This window comes from Cynara cardunculus, unplaced genomic scaffold (assembly GCF_001531365.2).
Source record: "Cynara cardunculus var. scolymus isolate 2C unplaced genomic scaffold, CcrdV1 Un_Scaffold_3170, whole genome shotgun sequence".
NCBI lineage: Eukaryota > Viridiplantae > Streptophyta > Magnoliopsida > Asterales > Asteraceae > Cynara > Cynara cardunculus.
In genome coordinates, this window is record NW_020201372.1 from 1 (window position 1) to 23775 (window position 23775).

The 23775-nt window shown below is 37.5% G+C and overlaps 1 protein-coding gene across 2 annotated transcripts; it reads left to right on the top strand.

Annotated features, from left to right (window-relative positions):
* Positions 1-2470: 2470 nt before the first annotated feature.
* LOC112503514 (30-kDa cleavage and polyadenylation specificity factor 30) lies at positions 2471-22498 on the top strand. 2 transcript variants are annotated; one of them, XM_025107540.1, is made up of 7 exons: positions 2471-2909; positions 4497-4910; positions 14540-14708; positions 14843-14953; positions 18181-18249; positions 19697-19783; positions 21388-22498. In XM_025107540.1, exons 1-7 carry the CDS (start codon positions 2506-2508, stop codon positions 22258-22260), a joined length of 2127 nt encoding a protein of 708 aa, XP_024963308.1. In that variant the 5' UTR covers positions 2471-2505; the 3' UTR covers positions 22261-22498. The 2 variants fall into 2 exon arrangements, with proteins under 2 accessions (XP_024963308.1, XP_024963309.1); XM_025107541.1 differs by having other exon boundaries at positions 2472-2909; positions 14546-14708.
* Positions 22499-23775: the final 1277 nt, after the last annotated feature.

The window sequence follows — 23775 nt, forward strand, 5'->3', positions numbered from 1 at the left end:
TTTTATGATATCGTCAAACATATATTTTATTCAAAAATAAAAACATCATCGCTTTCTCAAAATCACATAAAGTCATATTATAACATCGACTGAGATAAAGAATAAAATGAAATATTAAAAACACGATGTATCTCGCTGCATTGCGCGAGTACTCTTCTAGTATATATATAACTGAAACAATAACCAGACTATTACATGTCTCATCCAATTTGCGTACCAAACACTACGTAAAAGGCCAAGCCCGTATACAAACTAAATACGAAGAGGGCCTTAGTATATTATACCCAAGTTCAAAGATTTTTTGACTTAAAGTGTTTAGGATGCCCGAAGGACTAGATCGGGACATTCACAAGCCAGACAAATCAGATTTCATAGTCTGACTCACTATACCAACCAACAATCACATTTCAAAAATAAAAAATCTAGATGTCTACAAGGTGTGCAATCTGGACTATTGCAAGCTCCATATTTGAAAATTCACTCGAGTACAAATTAAGGTCATTATCTAAGATCCAGAAAACCTTTACCAATTAAAAACTCAATAATTCCTCTCTACTAAGGGTTTGTTTGAGATTGTTTATTTAAAACGACTTACGTTTTTTTTTTATAAAAATGTTTATCAACTTATGTGGTGGCAAAACGGAGTTTTAATCAGAGTTTTATAAAAAAAATGTTTGGATTAGCTTATGGCGGTACTACACCGGATAAGCTAATAAAATAGATGAGATACTTTTTTTCACATCCAAACACTAAAAACTCCTTATTACTGGTACCATACCAGAATAAGTTAAAAAGTTAGAAGGAAGTAACTTATCAATAACTCCTTATTACCGGGGCCAAACCGATATAAGTATTTCCTTTCTTTTTCCATCCAAATATTAAAAACTCCTTATTACCGGTACTACACTGGAATAAGTTAATAAACACTTTAAATAAGTAATCTCAAACACTCCCAAAGTTCCAAAATATTTCATCATCATTTAAGAGATTTCAATACTAAAAGATTAATTCATTGTGTTCCTCATTAATATGATTATGATCATAAGTGATTTATTTTGTGTGTATGGCATGTTGTTGCAAAAGGAAGAGTGTTTACTCAAACATTATACAAATCGTTTTATGTCCTGTTGCTAAAGAACATCAAATAGTAGAACAACATGTCTCAAGATGGGCTCGAAAAAAGTAGAGTAGTCAAGTCCGTGAACCACTCAAGTTCGATATATTTGTTTCCCTCTTCTCTCAAGTTTTATATTTTTACATTTGTGTTTGTGCTGGAAGTGAAGAAATGTAAGAAACTCTCTTTTTATTGTACCAAACAAATTTTCCTCCCCCAAGGTTGCTACATTATTGTGTTTTTGCACTTGATTTTTATAGACTCATTCAAATCATGTAGGGAAAGCAATATCTAATGCTTTAATACTCTATTACTTATTCAAGACGTCAATTTCGATTTGTGTATACTTGCACATTCTTATGTTTTATTTTGTTCCAACAGACATTGGTGTGTAATTCTCACAACACCTGAGAACCATTGTAGTTTGTAATGTTGAAAACACAAACAACCCAACCCTTATTATAGTTGTTGCATAGAAGTTTCAATGCATAAACCTTCACATCTTGATGGGCTTTTGGAATTAGCTCTCCCTCGTGGGATCGCAACCCTTGCTTCTCTTGATGGTTGGTCAAGTAACACTGTTGCCTTCATCTATGACTACAATGATTACTGTTGTCTAGTTTCAACCTTCTCTTTTGGACACTTAACCCTTATGACGAATTTGGGTTAAACATTGCATCCATGTGGTGGTTAGAACCAAACCAAACAAGAGTAATCCAGTTGATCCCATTCAAATGTAGAATTTGGGGATGAGATGCAAGTAGACTTGCCTTTACCTGAAACGAGTAAATCGTTTGTTTTGATAGGGACTCCGAACTTATGCATGAGTGTTAGCAAATAATTGAAAGAACAAAGACTAACATATGGTGGACAAAACATAGAAAAGAAGGCCAAACAATGCAACCCTAGTCTAAACTGCCAACCATTTGTCCACCAACCTCTTTAACTCCCTTCTACCCAAAGTACAAATCCTCATTCCTATTCCAATACCATGGTACCTTGTCTTCAAGTACCCCTATAAGGGATCATGTCTGTAATAATGTCAAAAGTCGTAATGTCCAACTCCAATTGTTCATCCGAATACTTATGTTAGCAGTGGTTAGAACCATCAGGTCCATTTTGTCATATTTCTCAAACTATCTCACTAGCCCTGGTCCAAACCAGAGCTTTCTTTGACCGACTAGATTTAAGGGATCTTCAACATACAATACATATAACATGTTTCGCATACAATATATCATTCATTTCAAAACCATTGTAATATAAATGGTCGATATATAATTTAATAAAAATATTTAAAATAAAACAATGATTATAGGGATTTTTGTATTTGTTTTTCTTTCAACGTTATAATTATATTTAGTAGCACAATACGCGATTCAGGAGTGAACATGGAGGACGGAGAAGGAGGTCTGAGCTTCGACTTCGAAGGCGGCCTCGACGCAGCACCCACCCAACCCACCGCATCCGTCCCTGTAATCCACCAATCCACCGATAATGGACCATCCGCTTCTGCTGCAAACCTCAGCTACTCGGCTGCCCTTCCCTCGGCTGTTACAGACCCTGCTTCTGGTGCCGCCGCCGCAGCCAATTTCGCCGGAAGGAGGAGTTACCGTCAGACCGTATGCCGTCACTGGCTCCGTAGTTTGTGTATGAAAGGGGAGGCCTGCGGGTTTCTTCACCAATACGACAAATCACGAATGCCCATTTGTCGATTCTTCCGATTGTATGGAGAGTGCCGTGAACAGGATTGTGTTTATAAGCATACAAACGAAGATATCAAGGAGTGTAACATGTAATTTTCTTTATATATTTTCCAATTTACTTTATGTTCTCGGATGATATGAACCGCCTTTTGCCAGTTTATCGGAATCATTACTAACCCCACAACCTTTGATTTGATTAAGATGAATCTTTCTTAGGGTTCATGTACCGAACCAATATATCTGTCGATTTTACCTAATCAAAATCACATTAAGTACAAGCATATCTAATTCCCAACAAGTAGGGTAGATCAAACTAGAAAACATAAGATGGTTCACATATGTGTGTATATATTGTGATAGGCGTGGTACAATTGTAACATATATGTGTAATATGTTCAAAATCTTGTTTTTTGCTGCAAGGGCTCTTAAGGATGATTCTTTAGGCTAACTGCAAAGCAGCGTATTTGGTACCAATTGAACTATGAATCAAAATCAAAAGCAATCGATCTTCTATCTTATTTATCTTTTGTTCGGGGGTTATCTTATGAAAGGTGGTGCTCAATAGCTTGAACCAGAAGCGAATGGCCGAAAAGATGGAATGTGGAGCATCCTTTTTGTCTTATTGGTGTTGTTTGCTTATTGAAGCACATATGAAGTTTCTGAAGAGAATGAACTACTCTGTGATCCTTGAGTTGTTATTCGATTTTGGATCGGATGACTTCCTTTTGTTGTTAAAGCTCTGTGGGTTCCAACAGTGAAATAGGAATCTTCAAGTTGGTTTGAACAAAAGACAGATTGGTTCTTTGTAATCTGTATACCATACTATGATCTTCATTCCTGAAACTTGTCTAGCTACAGGTGCAAATATGTACTTGAAATGATTTCTTGTTGAAAGAGGGATTTTGGAGTTCATCTATTTTTAAGTTTAAAACCGCTTAATCTTGTTTGACACTAATTCTTTTTCTGAGGCTGTAGATGTTTTGCATCTACTTTTCTCTCTGTAAGATATTTTTTGAACTGATAGTGAACTCATTTCCATACATAAGAAGAAAGAAGCTAGTCAACTTATCTTTCTAAGTCATGAGTGATAGTTATGCCAAAAACTTATCATCTTAACTCATACTAAGTTTCTGTCCGAGCTATCAATCGGATAATCACTTAAAATTTCAATCTCGATTTCTTCATTCATTTTGCAAAAACCCTAGTTAAATATCTCTTGTCTTGGTGCATTGCTACAAATGATATTTTCTTTTCATTTACATAATCCAAGTCCTTGTTTATACATATGGCAATGGGTTATATGGTTTTACATAATAAAGTCAGCAAATCGGATCTGTCTTTTAATAAGATTATCAATCTTCACACTTTACAGGTTGTAAAAACAAATAATTCTATTCATTTAATTTGTTTGCTATGAATGTTTTTGTGAGTGAGATTTGTGCTGTTAGTGAGAACAATTTTATTCTGTTGCTATTTATAATGTACTTCATTCAAACAAACCATCTGTTTTTCAAAGACAAAAGAACAAATAGACCATCTTAGTAAATACTCATTCACTGCATCTCATCTGTTCTCCTCAGACACTCCTAGCCTTCTTTTCTGTGAAACTGTGATGGAGATCCTTCTGTTTCTACAAATCATCAGGGAGTTATTCTGATGCTAAATATAAAATGCAGGTACAAGTTGGGATTTTGTCCCAATGGTCCTGACTGTCGGTATAGACATGCAAAGCTCCCAGGACCCCCTCCTTCAGTGGAAGAAGTACTCCAAAAGATTCAGCAACTAACTTCCTACAATTATGGCAATTCTAATAGGTTTTTCCAGAACCGGAATGCCAACCACTCTCAGCAATCTGAAAAATTTCAGTTTCCACAAGGTAACAATGATATGAACCAAGCAACTAAACCTGCTACAACAGATTCTGCTTCATTGCAGCCTGTGCTGCCTTCGTCGCCACAGCAGCAGCAGCAGCAGCAGGTTGCACAGTCTCAACAACAGGTTAGCCAATTAGGTCAGCCCCAAGCGCAGTCAAATGGCCAACAAAATCAAGCAAATAAAACTTCAATACCCCTACCTCAAGGAACATCAAGGTGCGTTCGGAGATCTTAGATTTTATTTAGGTCTTGTTAATTAATTTTTGTACTCTATTAAGTGGATTCCTTTTGAGAGTTCCACTTCCATCGTAATATGTTTGTTGTAATTAATTGCGATCGTTACCACTAGTGAGAATAGTTGTCTTTAGATTTCAGTTTTTGGTTTCATTATCATTGTTCTACTTGTATAATTACCTTCTCATACTCCTTTGTCGTGTTTGTATGCCAGATGAAACTGTTTTAGCAGTTGTGGTAGTGCTTTAGATATGGCTTACGGTGCTTTTACCATTATGATGTTGCTGAGGCAACATCAACAAATGGATGAAGGGGTTCACTCAAATACATTAGATGATAAAGAATGCCGTGTGCTATTTTTTGGCATCATAGATACCACAAGTTAAATTAGGATAATACAACAACTGATGTTGAGTTGTATATACAAGTGCCTAAAGTATTTATGCATAGTTGTTAAAAGCGTGCCTGAAGCGTGTCATGCTCCGAGGCTCATAAGGCTCAAGGTCTTGGGCTCTTTTGAAGTCAAGGCTCGGTGTATTCACAAGGCTCACTAACGCGTTGCGCCTTGGCTGAGGCACTTTGTGGGCCTAGGCGCGCCTCATAAAGAGTTATTAAATACCTATCCCTGATATTAAATATGTTCTCTCATCTCGTAGACTTCTTAAAGAAGAATTATTAAATAGATGACATAAATCAAACCCTAATATTGTATACCCAGTCCTCGGAACTTCAAGCCTTCTTCTCTGTGAATACCCAAACCTTACAACTTCTCCTTCACGACTCATGCTTCAAACCCTTCTCCCTTTTGCTTCTATCGAAGTGTTGTTGATTGTTATAGTGGAGGCTTGTACTTGCTGCATATTTGAGTTGTGTAATTGTGTGTGTGTATATAATATATTGATAAGATGCGCCTAAGCATTCCTAAGGCCCGGCGCCTCATGCCTGCGCCGAGGCCCAGAAACCCCTTTGCGCCTAAGTGTGCCTTGAGCCTTTAACAACCTTGCATTTATGACATTTGTTGTGCTTGAGTCGTGTGATCGGTGACACTTCTTTGCTTTGATTATTATAAATTCAATAAACAAATTGCTCTTCTTTCTTTGTAGAGATTCAATGCAGTCAAGTTTATGTTTTATCTGTGAATCATATGTTGCAAATAGGCAATAAATAGATGCAATTTCAATGTAGTTGTTGGGGAAAGCCCTTCTATAAATTAACACAGTGAAAGTGAATTTGCTCATGGACTAACAAATCATTCTTATACATGACTTCCATAAACGTTCCTAGAAAGGCATTGTAATTAGACTAGCATGTGTCTTATTAGGAACTGTTCATGTCACTAGTAGCAGCATGATAGAATTCAAGGAAGGAAAATGGTCATGGGAGGAAGATTAGGAAAGACATGTTTACATTTTGTCCATTGGAAATCTGTATCGTAGGATCTGAGTTGTTTAAGATGATCAAGGTTTTAAAGTACGGAAACATGAGGTGAGGCGAGGCATAAGCCTTGACACGTAAGTCTCGAGTTGGAAAATAAAAATAAATAAAATAATATTATATATGTAATACTTAGTTGATAATAATATTTATTATTTAGAATCATAATGTTGCTAATAAAGTCTTTAAATACTTTAATTTCGGTAATTAATTGTTAAAAGAATTTATTTTTTAATAAAAACAAATTAGGTAAACAATAAAAGCCTCCCAAATAAAGAGAAACACTAAAAGCCTCCCACATAAAGAGAAACAATAAAAGTGACACAGATGTCAAGAGAAGAAGAAAAGTCACTCCTGCTATGTAAAATTGAAGAGGCCTCATGCACCTCCCAAGTCGCATCCCTACTTCCCTAGTACGTAGTCGTACTGTATAAAAACAAAAAATCACACAACAGTAAGTTTTCTTCTTCAATGGCCATGCACAAGGACAAAGCAAGGAACAGAGGTTTCACTTTAATGGGTCATCAGCAAGTATATTTTCTTTGATTTGGTTACTTTTGAACCTAAGTCTTAGTACTGCCTCAACCCCCCTTACCTCACCGCCTCTATCGCCTCAGACTCATCTCAGTAGCTCGAGGCGTATGACCCAACCAACCTAGCAGAGGCGCCGCCTCAAGAACGTTTGACCGCCTCATTTTTAGCAACCATGAAGATGATACATGTAACAAGGGTTTGAGTTAAGCTGTGAGGGTAATCCTTTATTTTTCAGGATTGTAAGAATTCATACTCTAATTAGAGAATCACCTGAAATTCCCCCCATAAGATTACAACTAAAAGAATTGTGCACCCTTTGTCCCATGAAAATTGCAACGTTGGGTGTGTTTTACAGTTATGGAGGTGTTTGACTATTGGTTAAATGTGTAATCCCTTTACAGACTAAGTAAATGAACCTTGTGGACCAAAATAAAAAACATCAATAACTTGTAATGATGAGTATGGGCAAATAGGTAATTTTAATAAGATATCACAAAGATGGAAATTGTTACCTTTGTAATGTAATGAAGGATGCATCTTTTATTATCTCAAGCATATGGTTCCATGAGAATAGTTATCCTTGAGGATGTAGAGCATTAGCCCCGACTTCAAATTTAAATTTATTTTTGTGAAAACATAATCAATTGGATGAATATTTGCATGGTATTTTCATACATCTTTTATTGATTAATGATCTCCAAAAAAGTAAGAAATGAATCTAACTAATTTACAACTGCTGATTATCTAAACTAACACCCTCCTTAAGTTGGGGCATGTATATGTACAAAACCTTACTTGCTAATGATTCCATCAGGTTTTGGTTTGAACAATTCTTTTGTAAGCGTGTCAATTACTTGTTGCATGGTTAGGATGTACAACTTGCATATCATTTTATTCTTCCAACTTTTCTTTGATGAAGTCAGTCAACTTTCATGTGTTTAGTCTGATCATGTTGCATGAGATTGCTAGCAATGCTTATAACAAACCTTGTTGTCACAATCTTGGTTCGTAGGACTATCCAATGGTAGTAGTTAGCTCTTTTAGTACTCGTTAGAGCCAAACTCACAAATTCATTAGCAATAACATGGAACCCTGCTTCAGCATTATTGCTAGATCACTAGATTTTCACATACAAATCGGTAGCATCCACGTCTACATTTTCTATTAGTGACCGTCTGAACGAAGCTCCTCAATTTGCACCGGTAAACATTTAAACATTCTTTGAGCCTTAGATATCTTAAGATGTGGTATTATGCCTCTAAATTACCCTTACTAATCACTATCACTAAGTTTTGTTCCTGGGATCTATAGGCGTGCAAGTTGACTTACAACGTGTTATACATGTATCTTGAATATGTTTATGTTGGCTTACCACTATCCCCTTCTACCATTTTCCAATTTCCATTCCGATAAATAACTCAGTGGTCTGAAGTCTTTGATGTCATGCTTGGATTTCTTTATGATCGTCAACTGTGACGATGATGCCGTCATATACCATTAGACCAATCTTCCCAAATTTCTTCCTTTTCAATAATAGTGACCAGTTTTAACCTTGAGAATATCCTTATTTCATTGAACTTATAGATCCTTCAAACCAAGCTTGAGGTGATTGCTTGAAATCATAAAAGGATCTTTTTTAGACACACACAACTTGGCTACTAACTTGATTTCAGAACCTGGAGGATTGATAAAAACTTCCTCTTTTAAGTTTTCCATTTAGGAAAGCATCTCTTACATCTTGTTGTATTGAGTTTCACCACTGTTGCAATGTTTCAATGTAGCCCATGCCGTAAGTGAATGAAACATTTTGCTACAATTCCTGCCTTGTATTTGACCATGAAACTCTCCTACCAACCTTTTTCTTCATGGCTGTCGTCAGTTCTTGTTGTGAGATGTTTGGTCAAGTCCTATAACGAGCGAAACCCTCGTTTTGTGTTGCTGAGGCATGTGCCTAAGAGCTATTTTTACCCATGTTCGATTTTTCTTGAGAGCATTCATTTCCTCAAGAACTTTTGCATCCAATTAGAACATGGAAATGCTTGTATAGATTTGGAAATTTCGACATGATTATGGTGTGAGATAAAACAAGAAAAATAAGGAGATAAGTTTTGAAAGGGGATCGAGACATAGGATATTTGATGGTACAAGATTTGACTCCTTTTCTAAGAGCAACAAGTTTATCAAACTTGGGAAGATCAAAATTAGATGCAAGATTCATAGGACTAAGTGAGTCTGTGAGTTTATTGCTTCAGATTAGAGCTTTCTATAGTATGTGTGGCCCAAAATTCTTCTCATAGTTTGGATTTTGTTGTGTGTCATCAAGATAGCTATGGTTGATAAATTACGTGTTTCTTTTTAATCAACATTTGTAGAGTCATCATCCATATGGTTTGAGATTCGATTGATTTCCTTGTGTTTTTCCTCTTCCAAATGGTGGTTCAGATTTTGAAAAAAAAATGTGTCGATTCAAGATTAAAACTCAAAAATCTAAATGAGCTATATTTATCACTGAATCTTCCCTACTCCCGGGCCGAATTCTCCTTCGGAGCATGAGGGGATCGGGGAAAAAGTAGTGTTTTGAAAAACAATCAACATCAGTGGTTGCGAACCTTTTTTTCAAAATCCGATCAAAACATCTGTAGCTTCTTTAAGACGTTGGATACCCTAGAAAAACACACTTTCTTGCTTTAGGATGAAGTTTTGTCTTATTTTTATCTTGATTTGAAATAAGAGCGAAACAGCCTAATATCTTGAACAGTAAATCTAGAAAAATTCTAGGATCCAGGTTATATTTGTGAAACTTTTGTAGAGGATTTTAGGTTCTCGGTTTTAGAGGGCATACAACTAATTAAGAAAACATCAATTAAAAGAGGTGTCCAAAAGGTTTTAGGTACATTATTACATCAATTTTAGGTTCTTGTGACTTATAGTAAATGTCTAATTTCCTTTGCGCCACACTGTTCTATTGTGGTGTGTCAACACAAGAACATAGTTGAATGATCATTTTTGAGAAAAAAATGTATTAGAACTTTGGAAAAATATTCTTACAACTATTGCTCCTAAAAGTTTGAAATATTTTCATTAAATTGATTTTGTACCATGGAGTTGAGGTTTTTTAAAACATCCACAACTTCATGTCTTTTTCATCAAAAAAGAAATCCAAGTTGTCTTGTGATTATCAATGAAAGAAATGATCTCTCTTTTGCCAAAAAAATTGTTGGAACCTGTGATGGCCTCAAATATCACCGTGGATGAGTTGAAATGGCTTATATGAAAAATAAGGCCGAGAAGGATAAGAAGATTTGTGATGCATAGCTAAAGCACATGCTTAAATTGCAAGGTTTACAGGGTTCCCTATTTGTCATCATAACACGAATCCGATTCTTGCAGAAGAGGGCATTTCATTGAAATAAGTTGTGACATCTCTATCACCTTTTTTGAAGAGTCGCAATCGCCTTTTCAATTAAAAATATCAAGTGGAATTGCCAAGTATGGAGTACACCTCTATAACATTATCTCCCAAATTTCTTTTGCATCCATGGACATTAATGGACGTTCGACCTGTTCTTCCATGGAACCATCTTGATAGGAACTGGGGGTTGCATCTATCACACATTAACTGAAAGAGAGTAGATTGAAGTGGTTTGGGCATGTTTATAGGAGACAATTGACAGCACCTGAGAGGAGAGTGCAGAGGATGATGGTTGAGGGGGTGATGAGGAGGGCAAGCTTAAGAGAACATGGGATCAACAGTTGAGGATGGACATGGCAACTTTAGGCATTTTCGAGGACTTGACCTCTGATAGGATTTCTTGGAGTCATAGGACTAGAGTCTAGAGTGACCGATTTTTAGAATGATCTGGTTGAGGGTGTCGACAAGGGTATTGATGTCGGGAGGGTAAAACAAGCATGATTGGCTACCAAGCAGGGGAGCTTCAAGAGACAATTTGATAAGAACTCAAACAATTTGGAAGAATGAAAGGATTAAAAGGCAAGGCAAATCACCAATTGATTATTAACGAAATTGGAACTTACAATTGAAAGAACAAACACAACTCCAGGGAAACTTCCCTCTCTCAAAGCCACAGCTACGAGCCTAACTCAATTAACAAGAAAAATCACAATGACGTCATGCTACCCGCATTCCCGCCATTTATCAGGCACACTATCAATCTGTAATAGCTAATTGGGCCCAACCCTATCTTCCACTCTTTTGGGCCGTTTGGAATAAACATTCAACACTTTGGGCTTGGGTAAAGATTGGATCAGATTAGACGGATTTGTATCATTACTCCCTCCTTCCAATAAAGTCTTGTCCTCAAGACTTGTATCCGAAAATTGACCCTTGATTATGTTTGCATCCTCCCACGTCGCTTCTTCCCGAGACTGCCCTTGCCAACGTATTAGCCATTGCTCCACTGATTTCCCATCTTGTACAACTGTACGTACCACACATATCTCTTCGGGAGACTGTAAATCTTTGTCATCTAATTCTAGCTCGGGAGGTAAAACTTGGGCAACCGTAGGTGAGAAAACAACTTTTTTTAGTAATGAGATATGAAACATCGGATGTGTATGTGATGATGGAGGTAACTCCAGTTTGTAAGCAACCGGTCCAATCTTTTCAATAATCTTGAACGGTTCAAAGAATCTAGCCGCCAACTTTTGATAAATCCATTGTCACAGTCATTTGACGGTACGGTTTTAACTTAACATAAACCCATTCTCCAATCTGAAAACTCATATCTCGACACTTTTTATCAGCCTGTTCTTTCATTAAAGCCTGAACATGAACTATGTGCGACTTGAGTTGTCTCAGAGCTTCGTCACGGTCACGTAATTCCTCCCCTACTGCTTCCACTTGAACTTCCCCCGGAATAAATTGAACCACCGTCGGCGGTTTACGGCTAGACTATTTCAAATGGAGATCGACCTGTGGAACCATGAAAGGTCGAATTATACCAAAATTCATCCCACGGGGCCCACAACGCCCATGAACGTGGCTGATCAATAGCAAAACACCACATATACGTCTCTAAAAAACGGTTTATCACTTCTGTCTGACCATCCGATTCCAGGTGATAAGCGAAGCTTATGTTTAGCTTCGTCCCTTGCAAATGAAAAAGCTCTTGCCAAAAATGACTAAGGAACAAAGGATCACGGTCACTGACTATGGACTTAGGAATTCCATGATGTCTGACCACTTCCCGAACAAAACTTTTTGCCACGAACTTAGCTGTATATGGGTGTTTGATCAGTATAAAGCGGCTGTATTTGGACAATTGATCCACCACCATCATAGCCTCTAGATTTGGGTAAACCCAAGATAAAATCCATTGATAGGTGTTTTCATATCGCATTAGGGATGTCGAGTGGTTGGAGCAACCTGCTTGGAGACGTTGAATTGGCCTTATATTGCTGACATATGTCACAAGCCTTCATGAATTCTTGCACCGCAACGATCATTCCTGGCCAATACAAATTTGTGGCCAAGCAACGATAGGTTCGATAATATCCCAATAAGAGAGGCATGAAATTCCTTTAAAAGATAAGGAATCAATTTCGATGTACGAGGAATCACCAATCTATCCTTGTAATACAAAAATTGTGTCGAACCACATATCTGGGATGGGGATTTGGGTAATTCGTTAAGTCACAGATAATCTTTTGTAAACCCAGATCGCTATGAGCTTCCTCCATAAGTCGAGTCCCTTGGACCCAAACTGGCCCCGACATCAACGAAGTTAGTTCACCATCTTCTGCTCGTCAAGGCAATGCGTCGGCAAACCTATTTTCACGGCCCGAATTGTACAGAATATCGAACTGATATCCCAGCAACTTGGCCACCCAATTTTGTTGCCCGGGATTCGTAATACGTTGTTGCAGCAAGAACTTGAGACGCTTCTGATCCGTATACACGCAAAATTTAGTCCCCAAAAGATGTGAACGCCAATGCTGAACAACTAACACCAGGGCCATAATTTCTCTTTCATATGCCGACTTCGCTAAATGTTGCTCACTCAATGCTTTACTGAAGTAAGCAATGGGTCTTTGTTGTTGCATCAAGACTGCTCCGATGCCCCGTCCCGAAGCATTGCATTCGATTGTGAAGGGAATTGAAAAGTCTTGTAAAGCCAACACCGGAGCCGTGACCATGTTATAAAATTGATAGCTGTTTGAGCTTCCGTATTCCATCCAAAAGCGTCCTTGGTTGAATCTGTCAACGGCTTGGCAATACTACCGTAATGACGAATAAACTTACGGTAGTAACCCATAAGGCCCAAAAATCCACATAGCCCTTTTAGTTGTTTCGGTACTGGCCACTCCAACACAACCGAGATCTTCTTAGGATCCATGGCCACCCCTTGGCCGGTAATAATATGTCCCGAATAATCAATAGAAGTTTGTCTAAACGAACATTTTTTTCGATTGACCACAAACTGATTAGAGAATAAAACTTGAAGGACCGTGCTCAAATCTTCCAGGTGTTGGAACCACGAAGGGCTGTAAATCAGGATATCCTCAAAGAAAACCACGACAAATTTCCGTAAATAAAGCCGAAAGATGTCGTTCATAATGACTTGAAAGGTGGCCGGCGCATTAGTGAGGCCAAAGGGCATCACTAGATGCTCATAGTGGCCATCGTGGGTACGAAATGCCGTCTTCTCGATGCTGTCGGGTTTCATGCGAATCTGATTATACCCCGATTTCAAGTCCAATTTCGTAAAAAATTGGGCTCCCGTCAATTCATCGATTAGTTCTTCGACAACCGGAATCGGAAATTTGTCAGGAATGGTGGCCGTCTGGAATGAACATTCAACACTTTGGGCTTGGGTAAAGATTGGATTAGATTAGACGGATCCGTATCACAATTTAAGGCCAGTTGCGTACTTGCTAGAGACGGATTCCGCCATTCCGAAAATGTGAGGTGGCTTATTTCGGGTTGGTAGTCTAGAGCAGCCAAATAGGTTCCTGTGTGGGATAGTTGGACCCGATTTGACCTGACCTCACTTTCTTGCTTCACATCATTGAATCATGCACATACAACTCTGCTTTGTGCACAAGCCGGAGTCTTCATGGAAACAGCCCCTCGATCCTAGTGGTTGAGGTAAGGTCTGCTCACATCCTATGCCTCCCAGACCCTACTTCCGAGTGTGATATAGTGGGTTCGTTTGGTTTAATTAGAATATTTTCTGCATATTTTAGAGTCTACACGGTTGTGTTCAAATATATAATTTGTCTCATAGTTGTAGGAAACTATAACTAATGTGATTATCTAAACCGGCAATTACAGCTGTAAGCCTGTAATATGAAATTTAGACTTACAATAGCTGCAATCTTCATGATCATGTTTAACTTGTCACATCTGCCATTCCAAATTGTGCCCTTCAGTAGCTCGTAGACTTTAGCCACAGTTTGCTCAAACTCTTTCTGAACAAGTTGTAAAATTAAAATAATTTATTTGTTGTTTGTAGTAAAAGACATGATTGTCCATGCATCTGAATGTTGGTGGAATTTGTTACTTTTTTGTGTTCACTATTTTTGTAGTTTCCATTTGCAGTAATTTTTTGCTTATTCTTGTTTCAACTTTTTTCTTTTGAGTTTTTTGTTTCTAATTTTCTTGTTGAACTTTACATCTGGAGCACTAGGTATTTCATTGTAAAAAGCTGCAACCGTGAAAATCTTGAGTTATCCGTTCAACAAGGAGTGTGGGCCACCCAAAGAAGCAATGAGGCTAAACTAAATGAGGCGTTTGATTCTGTGGAGAATGTTATTTTAATATTTTCAGTCAACAGGACGCGGCATTTTCAGGTGGGTTAGAAACACATTTCACATGACAATTAAGTGGATATCTTCTATTTGGAAGTCTTGTCATATAAGATGATCTTTATTAATCCATTTTGTGTCATATGAGGTGTTCAAACGAGTTTATTACTGTTCTCCAGGGCTGTGCAAAGATGACTTCAAAAACTGGTGGATCTGTTGGTGGAGGCAACTGGAAATACGAACATGGGACTGCACATTATGGACGGAATTTCTGTGTCAAATGGCTAAAGGTATTCTTCTAAATCATTTGACAGTGATTTATGATATCTCGTGATCCTTTGGTATGGACCGAACTTAAATAAATCAGCAGGGGGAAAAGATGAATCTAGCCTGGCCATTTGGACTTTGAAGTCAGGCACTCCTTGCCTGCCAGCTTGTCACCCTCTATTTGTATTGCAAATTCCTCAGAAGGCCTTTATGTCAAATTGTTTATTGAGTTGCAACGTGCCAGGGGAAGACCTAGCTTAGGGGAAACGGTGGCCTGGCTACACTTTATTGTCCCGACATAGTGAAATCTTTTTTACGACTTTTAATGGTGCCACCGTTTTGATATGTGCCACCGTTTTGGTTAAGTTAGACAATAAAAAGGTGCACAGCAATGGTAAGATGCTCTTAGAGGAAGACAATGTCACGAGTCCAAGTCTTGGTGAACAGATTTTGCAATGTTTTCTTTAATTAGAACAAGCAGTTTTACAAGCCCTGCCCACAGCCCATCAATGAATTAGCCAACCCTATCTAGTTTTCTTAATTTTTTGGTGTTTTGTGCTTATTTTATAACTATAGTTTAATTGTTATTTAATTTTATATTACGATAATTATTTTGTCACCGCTGTAAAAAAATTCTAGTTCTGCCTATGACACGTGTGACATGAGGTGCTAGGTGACAATTAGAGTTCGGAGTTTAGGTAACGTGATATTTTAAGTACCAGGCGTTACTGTTTAAGGTTTTTTGTACTATTACTAAGTGAAAACTGCGAATATGAAGGATAACAGATGAACCCATGGGCCTAAAACGGTAAACATAGGAAATGGTATTCAAACTCTAGCTTCATTATATTGTATCCCTACCTACTAATTGACTTCAAGATGGAGGGTAGATATTAGTCATTCCCAACATGACAAGATGAACATAGATATAATTTTTAAAACAGAAGCAAATTATTCGAAACTGGAAAAAAGAAAAAAGGAAATTAGCAGTAGGTCCAGATGGATTTTAGAAAATTGCAACTCGAATTTGACATTTTGATCACACTGCTCCATCCAATTGCCAAACACTTTCTTGGATTCGAGCAGAGCAGCAATAAAGCAGTATGCAGCTCTGAAGAGCCTCAACTGCTCTGAGAGAAGTTGGCACAAAACATATTACAAGTCTGATGATGACTTCACTTCTCCATCCGATATTAATAGTTGTCCTGCACGCATTGTAGAAATCAAATGTGGGAGCCCAAGGGGAGCTGGGTTGAAGAGTACCCGTAGAACGGAAGAGGACATACAAGCTTGACGTTTTGGATGGCTGAGAGGAGGGCTGAACCAGATTTGTTGGTCAACATTTCCAGAGCTTTCTGATTCTAAAAATATCCCCTGAATCTCCTGAAATTTGCAAAATAGTCCCTGAACTCTGTAAATAGCAAAACCACCAAATGAAAAGGCTCAATCTGCAAACCAGACCAAACCATGCAGTTTGGCTATTTTTTAAAACAAACCGTCGAAACTCGAAACTGCCAAAAATGGTCTGGTTTGATCTTGGTTTGACTGATTTTTGTTGTCCAACGTTTTTTTACGCTCCTATTCTAGTTAGATGATGCTTTGATCTTTATTATAGGAACAGATCTAGGTGGATCAAAGATTAGATTTTTGAACTTTCTTTATACTATGTTCAAAGCAAGAGGGGAAGAGGCATTGATGACTAATGTTTTGCCCGACTTTGAGTGAGCTACTGGTATAATTTAGCAGACAATGATAAAAAGAGACAAATACTGTCGACGACGATGTGACATAGGATCTCAACCCTAGTTCTAAACTAATATGATTCTTTTTATTGACACCAATAAGCAACTTCAAATTTCACAAACCAAGGACTCCCCTAACTTTTGGTTCAAGCAATGACCTTATGTCAACTTGCAAGCACCCCTGGACTATGGCTCAATACTTCGACCTGAGACTTGGTAGGGAGTTTACATCCACTTTCTTGCTTATCCAGGAGAAAGTAAAATTCCCTAATTGGGCCTCCTCCTATGTCAACATCTTTCTGCAACTAGCATATGAATATCCAACGATTTAAGCATGCAGCTGAGTAGTGTATAAAAGACCCTTTACGAAACTTCATATCTGAATTACAACATCCCAATGAGTTGTATGTGGAGAAGACATGAACCCACTCCCCATACTCACCTAGAACATAATAAACTAAACAAAACCAAGCGAAGCCAACTTGGAAGTAGGGTGAGGTGCAATGTACGCAGACCTTGTCTCTGCCCCAAAGGGTAGTAGAGATATGTTTCCGTAGAGATCCCCAACTTGCGAAATTCTTGAAAAGTAACTGGAGCACATGAGGCATAGGAAAAAAGAACAAGAGTTTGCAAGAAGGCAACAAGAACAATAAACAGCAACAGATTTGGTCGACTGTGAGATAGTTCAGGTTCCCTACAGGGCTCTAGTGTCACCCTGAATCGTCCAGAAGCTGTCCGTCATCCAGATAGAGATAGACGTTGGGAACAATTATAGCATGGGCTGCCCTACTGATAAGCATTCCTAGTACGTCAATGCATAAGTAGTTGAGACCTTCTAGTGCTTAGTCTAAAATTTCTTTTTGAATGGAGAATTTCATAGCAACAACTATTGATGTCACAAAGAAACGATATTTCTCATTGATATTGAATGTCATTTTGCTGACATAAAGAAATCTCTGCGGATAGATTTCATGTATAGGAAGTTGGAGCATAGCTGGTTGGGCATGAGTCACTTATATTCTCCAACACAAAGGAGTGTTACATATATTAATAATATTTATTGGAGTTCTACTTCTTGATATTTTGGTGCATTTAGTGCTTGTTTTATGTAACCTATATTTTGATGTTTCTCTTGCAACGATAAAAAATTTCTCCACCCTGAACATTTACAGTGCTCATCAATCTATTTGAATGCTTCTTTTTTTCTCTATACATTAGAGAATAATTTTCTGTTCAGATGATTGGCAGAATCTTCTTTAGGGGTGAGGGTGATTTTCTTTGTTCTTCTGATTACTGTTTAATTGGGATTTTAATCAGTTAATTAGATTTATCATTGTTACTTTTCACCTTTTCACTATGAGCATGAGGAAGTTTTGCGTTCTATATCTTGCTTTTGTTTGTGTAAAGAAATTTTACACAATTGGGACCCCATAAGTAATATGGTCCTTGAATTCCTGTCACTGAATTAAGGAATCAACAAAATTAAATTAATTGTATCTACTGTGCAGCTATGTGAACTGTCCTTCCACAAAACTAGACACCTGAGGAACCCTTACAATGAGAACTTACCTGTGAAGGTACTATTTCTTGCTATGTCTTTCTAGTTCTTCTCACTTCTCTAGATGCTATGTTTTTCTTCTTTGTATGCATTTTAATAGTAAAAACCTACACTAGTGTTGGTCGTTGAAGGAAAGTGATTATTCTGTGTTAAACTGTTAACCCAGGTGAATCTTTGTTTTATGTAGTGTTGGAATTATTATTTTTTTTAAATTTTAAAAAGAGTGAGACATGATATGTAACTAGTAGGCCTTGTGTCAGGTAGGGGGTAGAGGCTGAAATATCATCTACAAAAGGATATTTTGAACCTATCTTTTGATGGTTTGGTCCTTTCGAATTTTAAATTTGCAATGAGCACTAACATTCTTTCTTGTAGGGGTAAAATGTTGTACACAAATATTTGATCGGCTAATGGCAAAGGTCACTTGAGAAGGCCCAAATAGGTTACTGTACCAAATTCATAGTCCCATAGTTGACATTTTAAATTTTTGGCGTAATTCAATATCACGTGAAACCATGGTCCCATGGTGTGTTGTTCGAAGTGAATGGTGGACGACTGCTTCAAGTTCAAGCAAGTTGTTGGAGTGGTTGTCTCTGATGTGAAAATGAAGAAGAATTGCATGCACTTGTTCAATAATTATGAATAGTTCATCAGTCTGGGCATGGATGTTTTTATTTGGAAATCTTGTTTCCCAAGAAATTCTTCAATTTCTTCTGGAATCATATGCTTCTCACGTTCCATGAATAGCCGGACATTGAGGAATATCCAAAAAAGCATTTCGGGAATCGGTTTGAACTATGAGTATTAGTGATACGTTTACTCCGTCTGTTCCAAAATAAATGTCCACAATGAAAAAGACAGTTCTAGAAATATGTAACCATTACACTTTCAGTTAAATAAATGACAATTTTACCCTTAATAATATAGGGAGCAATGAATTCTCCTTATCGTAATTAAGGGTAGAATTGGAAAGTACGTACTTACCTTTGAAAATGAACGGTGGACACAAAATAGAAATATGGAAACTTATTTTGGGACGGAGGGAGTATTATTTAATCATAAACTTTCTCATGTTGTTTTTAAATATGTTTGTTAACTATCATCTCTGTCATGAACTCCAACATGCTATCCATTCTCAGAAAGAAAATTAACCAACTTACATCTTAACATGCTAGTTTCATAAAAGGGACAAATGTGTCTTTTTTTCAAGTAGATGTACTTTTTAAGGACTTGGTAAATTATTGAGGTCGTTAAAGATGTCATTATGGACTCTTATCAGATAAGCTCGTTTCAGCTGCCCATGTTCTCTTTATTATCTTCTGTGAAAAGGATGTGCTGTTTTTCTGTACCATAATTGATTGTATATGAATGCATGTGTACACACACACAAATATATATTTACTTTATTCACTTGCTTTAATGAATTTAATTTTGATTTTTGTGCGCTGTTTGGATTGTGGGGATAGATAAGCAGAGATTGTCAAGAGCTAGAACCCTCGATCGGTGAACAGTTGGCTTCGCTTTTGTATCTTGAACCAGACAGCGAGCTCATGGTAACCTTTTTTTTTCCGCTGTCGTTATGGTATATTAAATGTTCTAAAATGCTTCTAATGTTCTCAAAAGGATATTTACTTCAGGTCTAGGGTTCAAAACACGTTAATGAGTGGAAAATCTTAAATATTATAGTAGTAATTTGGCTTTTTGAACCATTCTTATTGGCTTCTCTTTGAAAACAAGCCATTATTCATGTGAAAATGCAAAAAAAAAAAAAAAAACACTCAGGTTGCAAGAATGAGCGGATTTGGACAAATCGTGGAAATACTGATGAAAAAAGATCATCGTAGTAATTATTTTTTTTCCGTAACTGCTCCTATAGAAGGCGTGGTGTTCCTTTCTGCACAGTATTGTCAGATGTGTCGATATCAATGGTGACTCATTATTTCGATGAATCATTTCTTTGAACAGAAGAAGTTATGAAAACACTTAATCGAAATCTCACTTATCAGACTCCATTGTGGAAGAATTTTTTTTTCTAGAAGAATTCGTGTGTTCTTTTCTGCATTTGTGCAAGAACAATGATTTGATTGCAATGGAACATCATATATGATGGTTTGGGAAGTCAATAACCCAGATATCTAGTGCACAATATCAGCCCATGGAACTAAAAGTATGAAAATGTAGCTAATCATTAATTTTAATTGTATTTTCTCTTATTCCCCTCAACTTGGAGAATAGATATTGGTCATGCCCAACTTGAAAGCCAAACAAAAATGGATCTCAGGAAATGAAAACTACAAAATAAAACAAAATCCATAAAATCCATAGACTGGAACAAGACATGATTGTGTGGGAGAAAGTGCACTTTTTTTATCCTACCAACATAGGTCGAGTAAAAATTTGGGAGATGGACAAGATTAGTAAATTACTAAACTACCCATGTCACATGAAAACCCTAAAGCCTTCCACAATTCTTTCCCAAGCAAACCTAACTCTCGGCCTGCCTACTCCTGTTAACTCCCGTCTGCATACCAAACGCACCCCCAAAGAACATGAGTGCGAAGCAGCAAGCAACCTATTTATATTAGCAACACCTTAAGAACTACATGATCTAGAGAACAAAAAGAGAATTGGCTACATAAAAGAAAGTCAGACTAGAGAATAAATCAAGCATCCCAATAGAAGAAACCAAGCGGGAATATAGGAGTTCCCCACAAACCAGATGGTAATATGTCTCATGGTTAATTGAGCAAACCAAATGTGTCCATCTATCGGTGTTCCATTGTGTTATTCTAATTGACCAAAAACTTAAGAAACTTATTGTGTCATATCTTTGAATATGTGTTCTTGTCGGTTCATCCGCAAAAACATGGGCTAAGAAGCCAAATTAAAAAGTTAGTGAAAAGGAAAATCTGGGAGAAAAGAGGAAGAGGATGAACAAACCGAATCTGCTTCTTCTGTATCTAACTCACCATCATCGACGTCTCACATCACAATTTATCATTCACAGCTGCATCTCTTCCTCCTAATAAATGGTTTCATTCGGTTTTAGTTTGTCCTAAAATAAGTCTTGTTCATTGTGGACATTTATTTTGGGACGGAGGGATTATCATCAAGGGTAGCAGAAGACCTTAAATGTTTACTGTATCGTGTTTTGTAGGCAATATCACTTGCAGCAGAATCAAAGCGGGAAGAGGAAAAAGCAAAAGGAGTTAATCCAGAGAATGCAAGTGAGAATCCCGATATCGTCCCTTTTGAGGACAATGAAGAAGAGGAAGAAGAAGAAAGTGAGGAAGATGAGGACAGTTTTGAACAGGGTTTCGGCTTAGCGGCACAAGGCAGAGGAAGGGGAAGCAGAGGGATGATATGGCCGCCTCATATGCCTATGGGAAGGGGACCCCGCCCTATGCCGGGGATGAGGGGATTCCCTCCTCTCATGAATATGATGGGAGGTGACGGATTTTCTTTTGGAGGAGTGGGACCTGATGGGTTTCCCGTGCCTGATCTTATGAACATGGGTCCCCGTGGGTTTGGTCCATTCGGACCTAGATTCTCTGGCGATTTCCAACGTCCACCATTCGCAGGTATGATGTTTCATGGCCGCCCTGGGCCTCACCAGCATGGAAATTTTCCCGGGGGTGGGTTTGGGATGATGATGGGTCCTGGTCCTGGACCTGGACGGGCCCCTTTTATGGGTTTGGGTGGTGGCGTGGCAGGAAGAGGTGGCGGCCGCCCTGTTTATCCACAGCCACAGCAGCAGCTACAACCTCCACAGAACACCAGTCGCAGTAAGAGGGATCAGGTGGCAGTGGGTGGTAATGATAGATATAGTGGCGGTGGTGGCTCCCAGCCCATAGGCCAAGACATCGGTAGACCTGATGATGAGGGTCAACCTGGTGGTGAAAATACCTTCAAAAATGGTGAAAGCGAAAGTGAAGATGAAGCACCAAGGAGATCCAGACATGGAGAAGGAAAGAAGAAGAGGCGTGGCTCCGAGGGCGACGCTGCCACAAACTCTGATGACAAAATTTAGAAATTTCCTCTTGTCATATCTACATGGGCCATACGTATTATTGTCCGAGTGTATTTGTGGGTAGAGTTGGTTCATCTTTAGTTATGGTTTTGTAGCAGACAGATATATATTGGTTTCTAGTTTCCTTAGTAACCATGTACATTAGCTTCGTTTACATAGAAACCTTGATACTGATACCGATACTGACCACAAAAACACTAGGTATGTACTTTAAAATTTACAACAGTTTTCATTTTGAGATGTTCTATATTCATTTAGATGTGCTGCAGGCTTCTCCATTTCTCAAGATAAGTGGCCATTCAATTAGTTAGTAGGGGTGTTAATGACTCACTTGAGTTGCAGGTTATTCGAGTTTTCGGTCAAAAAAATATTACAAGACTCGAGCTTGAATAACTAGTAATAGTCGAGCTTGAGTTCAGAGTGTTTGTTCAATGTTCGAACTCGGTTGTCATTTAATGGCTTGAAGTTGAGATTGTTCAACTCGCTTGTAAGCTTGACGTCAATAATTTTTTAATTTGATTATATGATTTATGAACATATACACATGTCTGGTTTAAAAAAAAGCATATTCTCGAATGGTTTGCCATGAGTTGACTCGGCTTAATTGACTTTTCGAATGAACCGAGTCAAATGTTAGTGTTACAGAGATTGATTCATTTGTTAAATGAGTTTTAGTGAGTGATCGAGGGTGATTTGAGCTCAACCATTTATTAAGGTCATGAGCAAGATAAACGAGCCTGAGCTTAAATAGCTTGTTAAAAACTCACTCGTTAGTTAGAAACATAAATCTTTTGTAGTAGCCTTGCTTATAACATAATTCTAGGTATTGATATTATTATAATATATTTGAGACATGCTAGTATCTGTTTCAAATACATAAAGCATTTCTTTTAGAAAATTGACTAATATAAGTCATTTTGCATCCTCCGATTCATTTTATAGCTACCTTTTGATCTTATTGACGGATTTAGCTGTAATTTACGAAAGTCGCATTATGCAACTTGTATAATCCACCCTTTGGTTTAAAATAATGAGAAAATACGGGTATTACAAAAGTTGCGCAAGTATCCTTATATTCACTTACGCAACTTGCACAAGGCCTGTTTTCTTCATTTTTTTAATCTGAAAAGTGAATTAAGTTGCGAAATGCTACTTGCTTAGTTTCCAGCTAAATCTGCCAGTGGGTTCAAAAGGTAGTTATAAAGTGAATATACTGTTTATACCGTGTCTAACTGGCTATTTTAGTTAAGTTCCATATAACAGAATTAATGACTTTAAATTTTTTAAGCTCAGTTGTCAATCAAAAAAAATATCGGCATTGCGTCAATGAAACCGAATCTTAGACGGTATTTACAATTATTAAGTAAAGAAAGATATTTAAATATTTGAGATGTGACATTTTAACGTTTTAAAAATACAACAAAGCATATTCCATTTTATGGAGCTTGCCTTTTCTTTACTATTAATGAATTCCTATAATCATGTCAAGAAAACAAAAAGCTTACGTTTCATTTG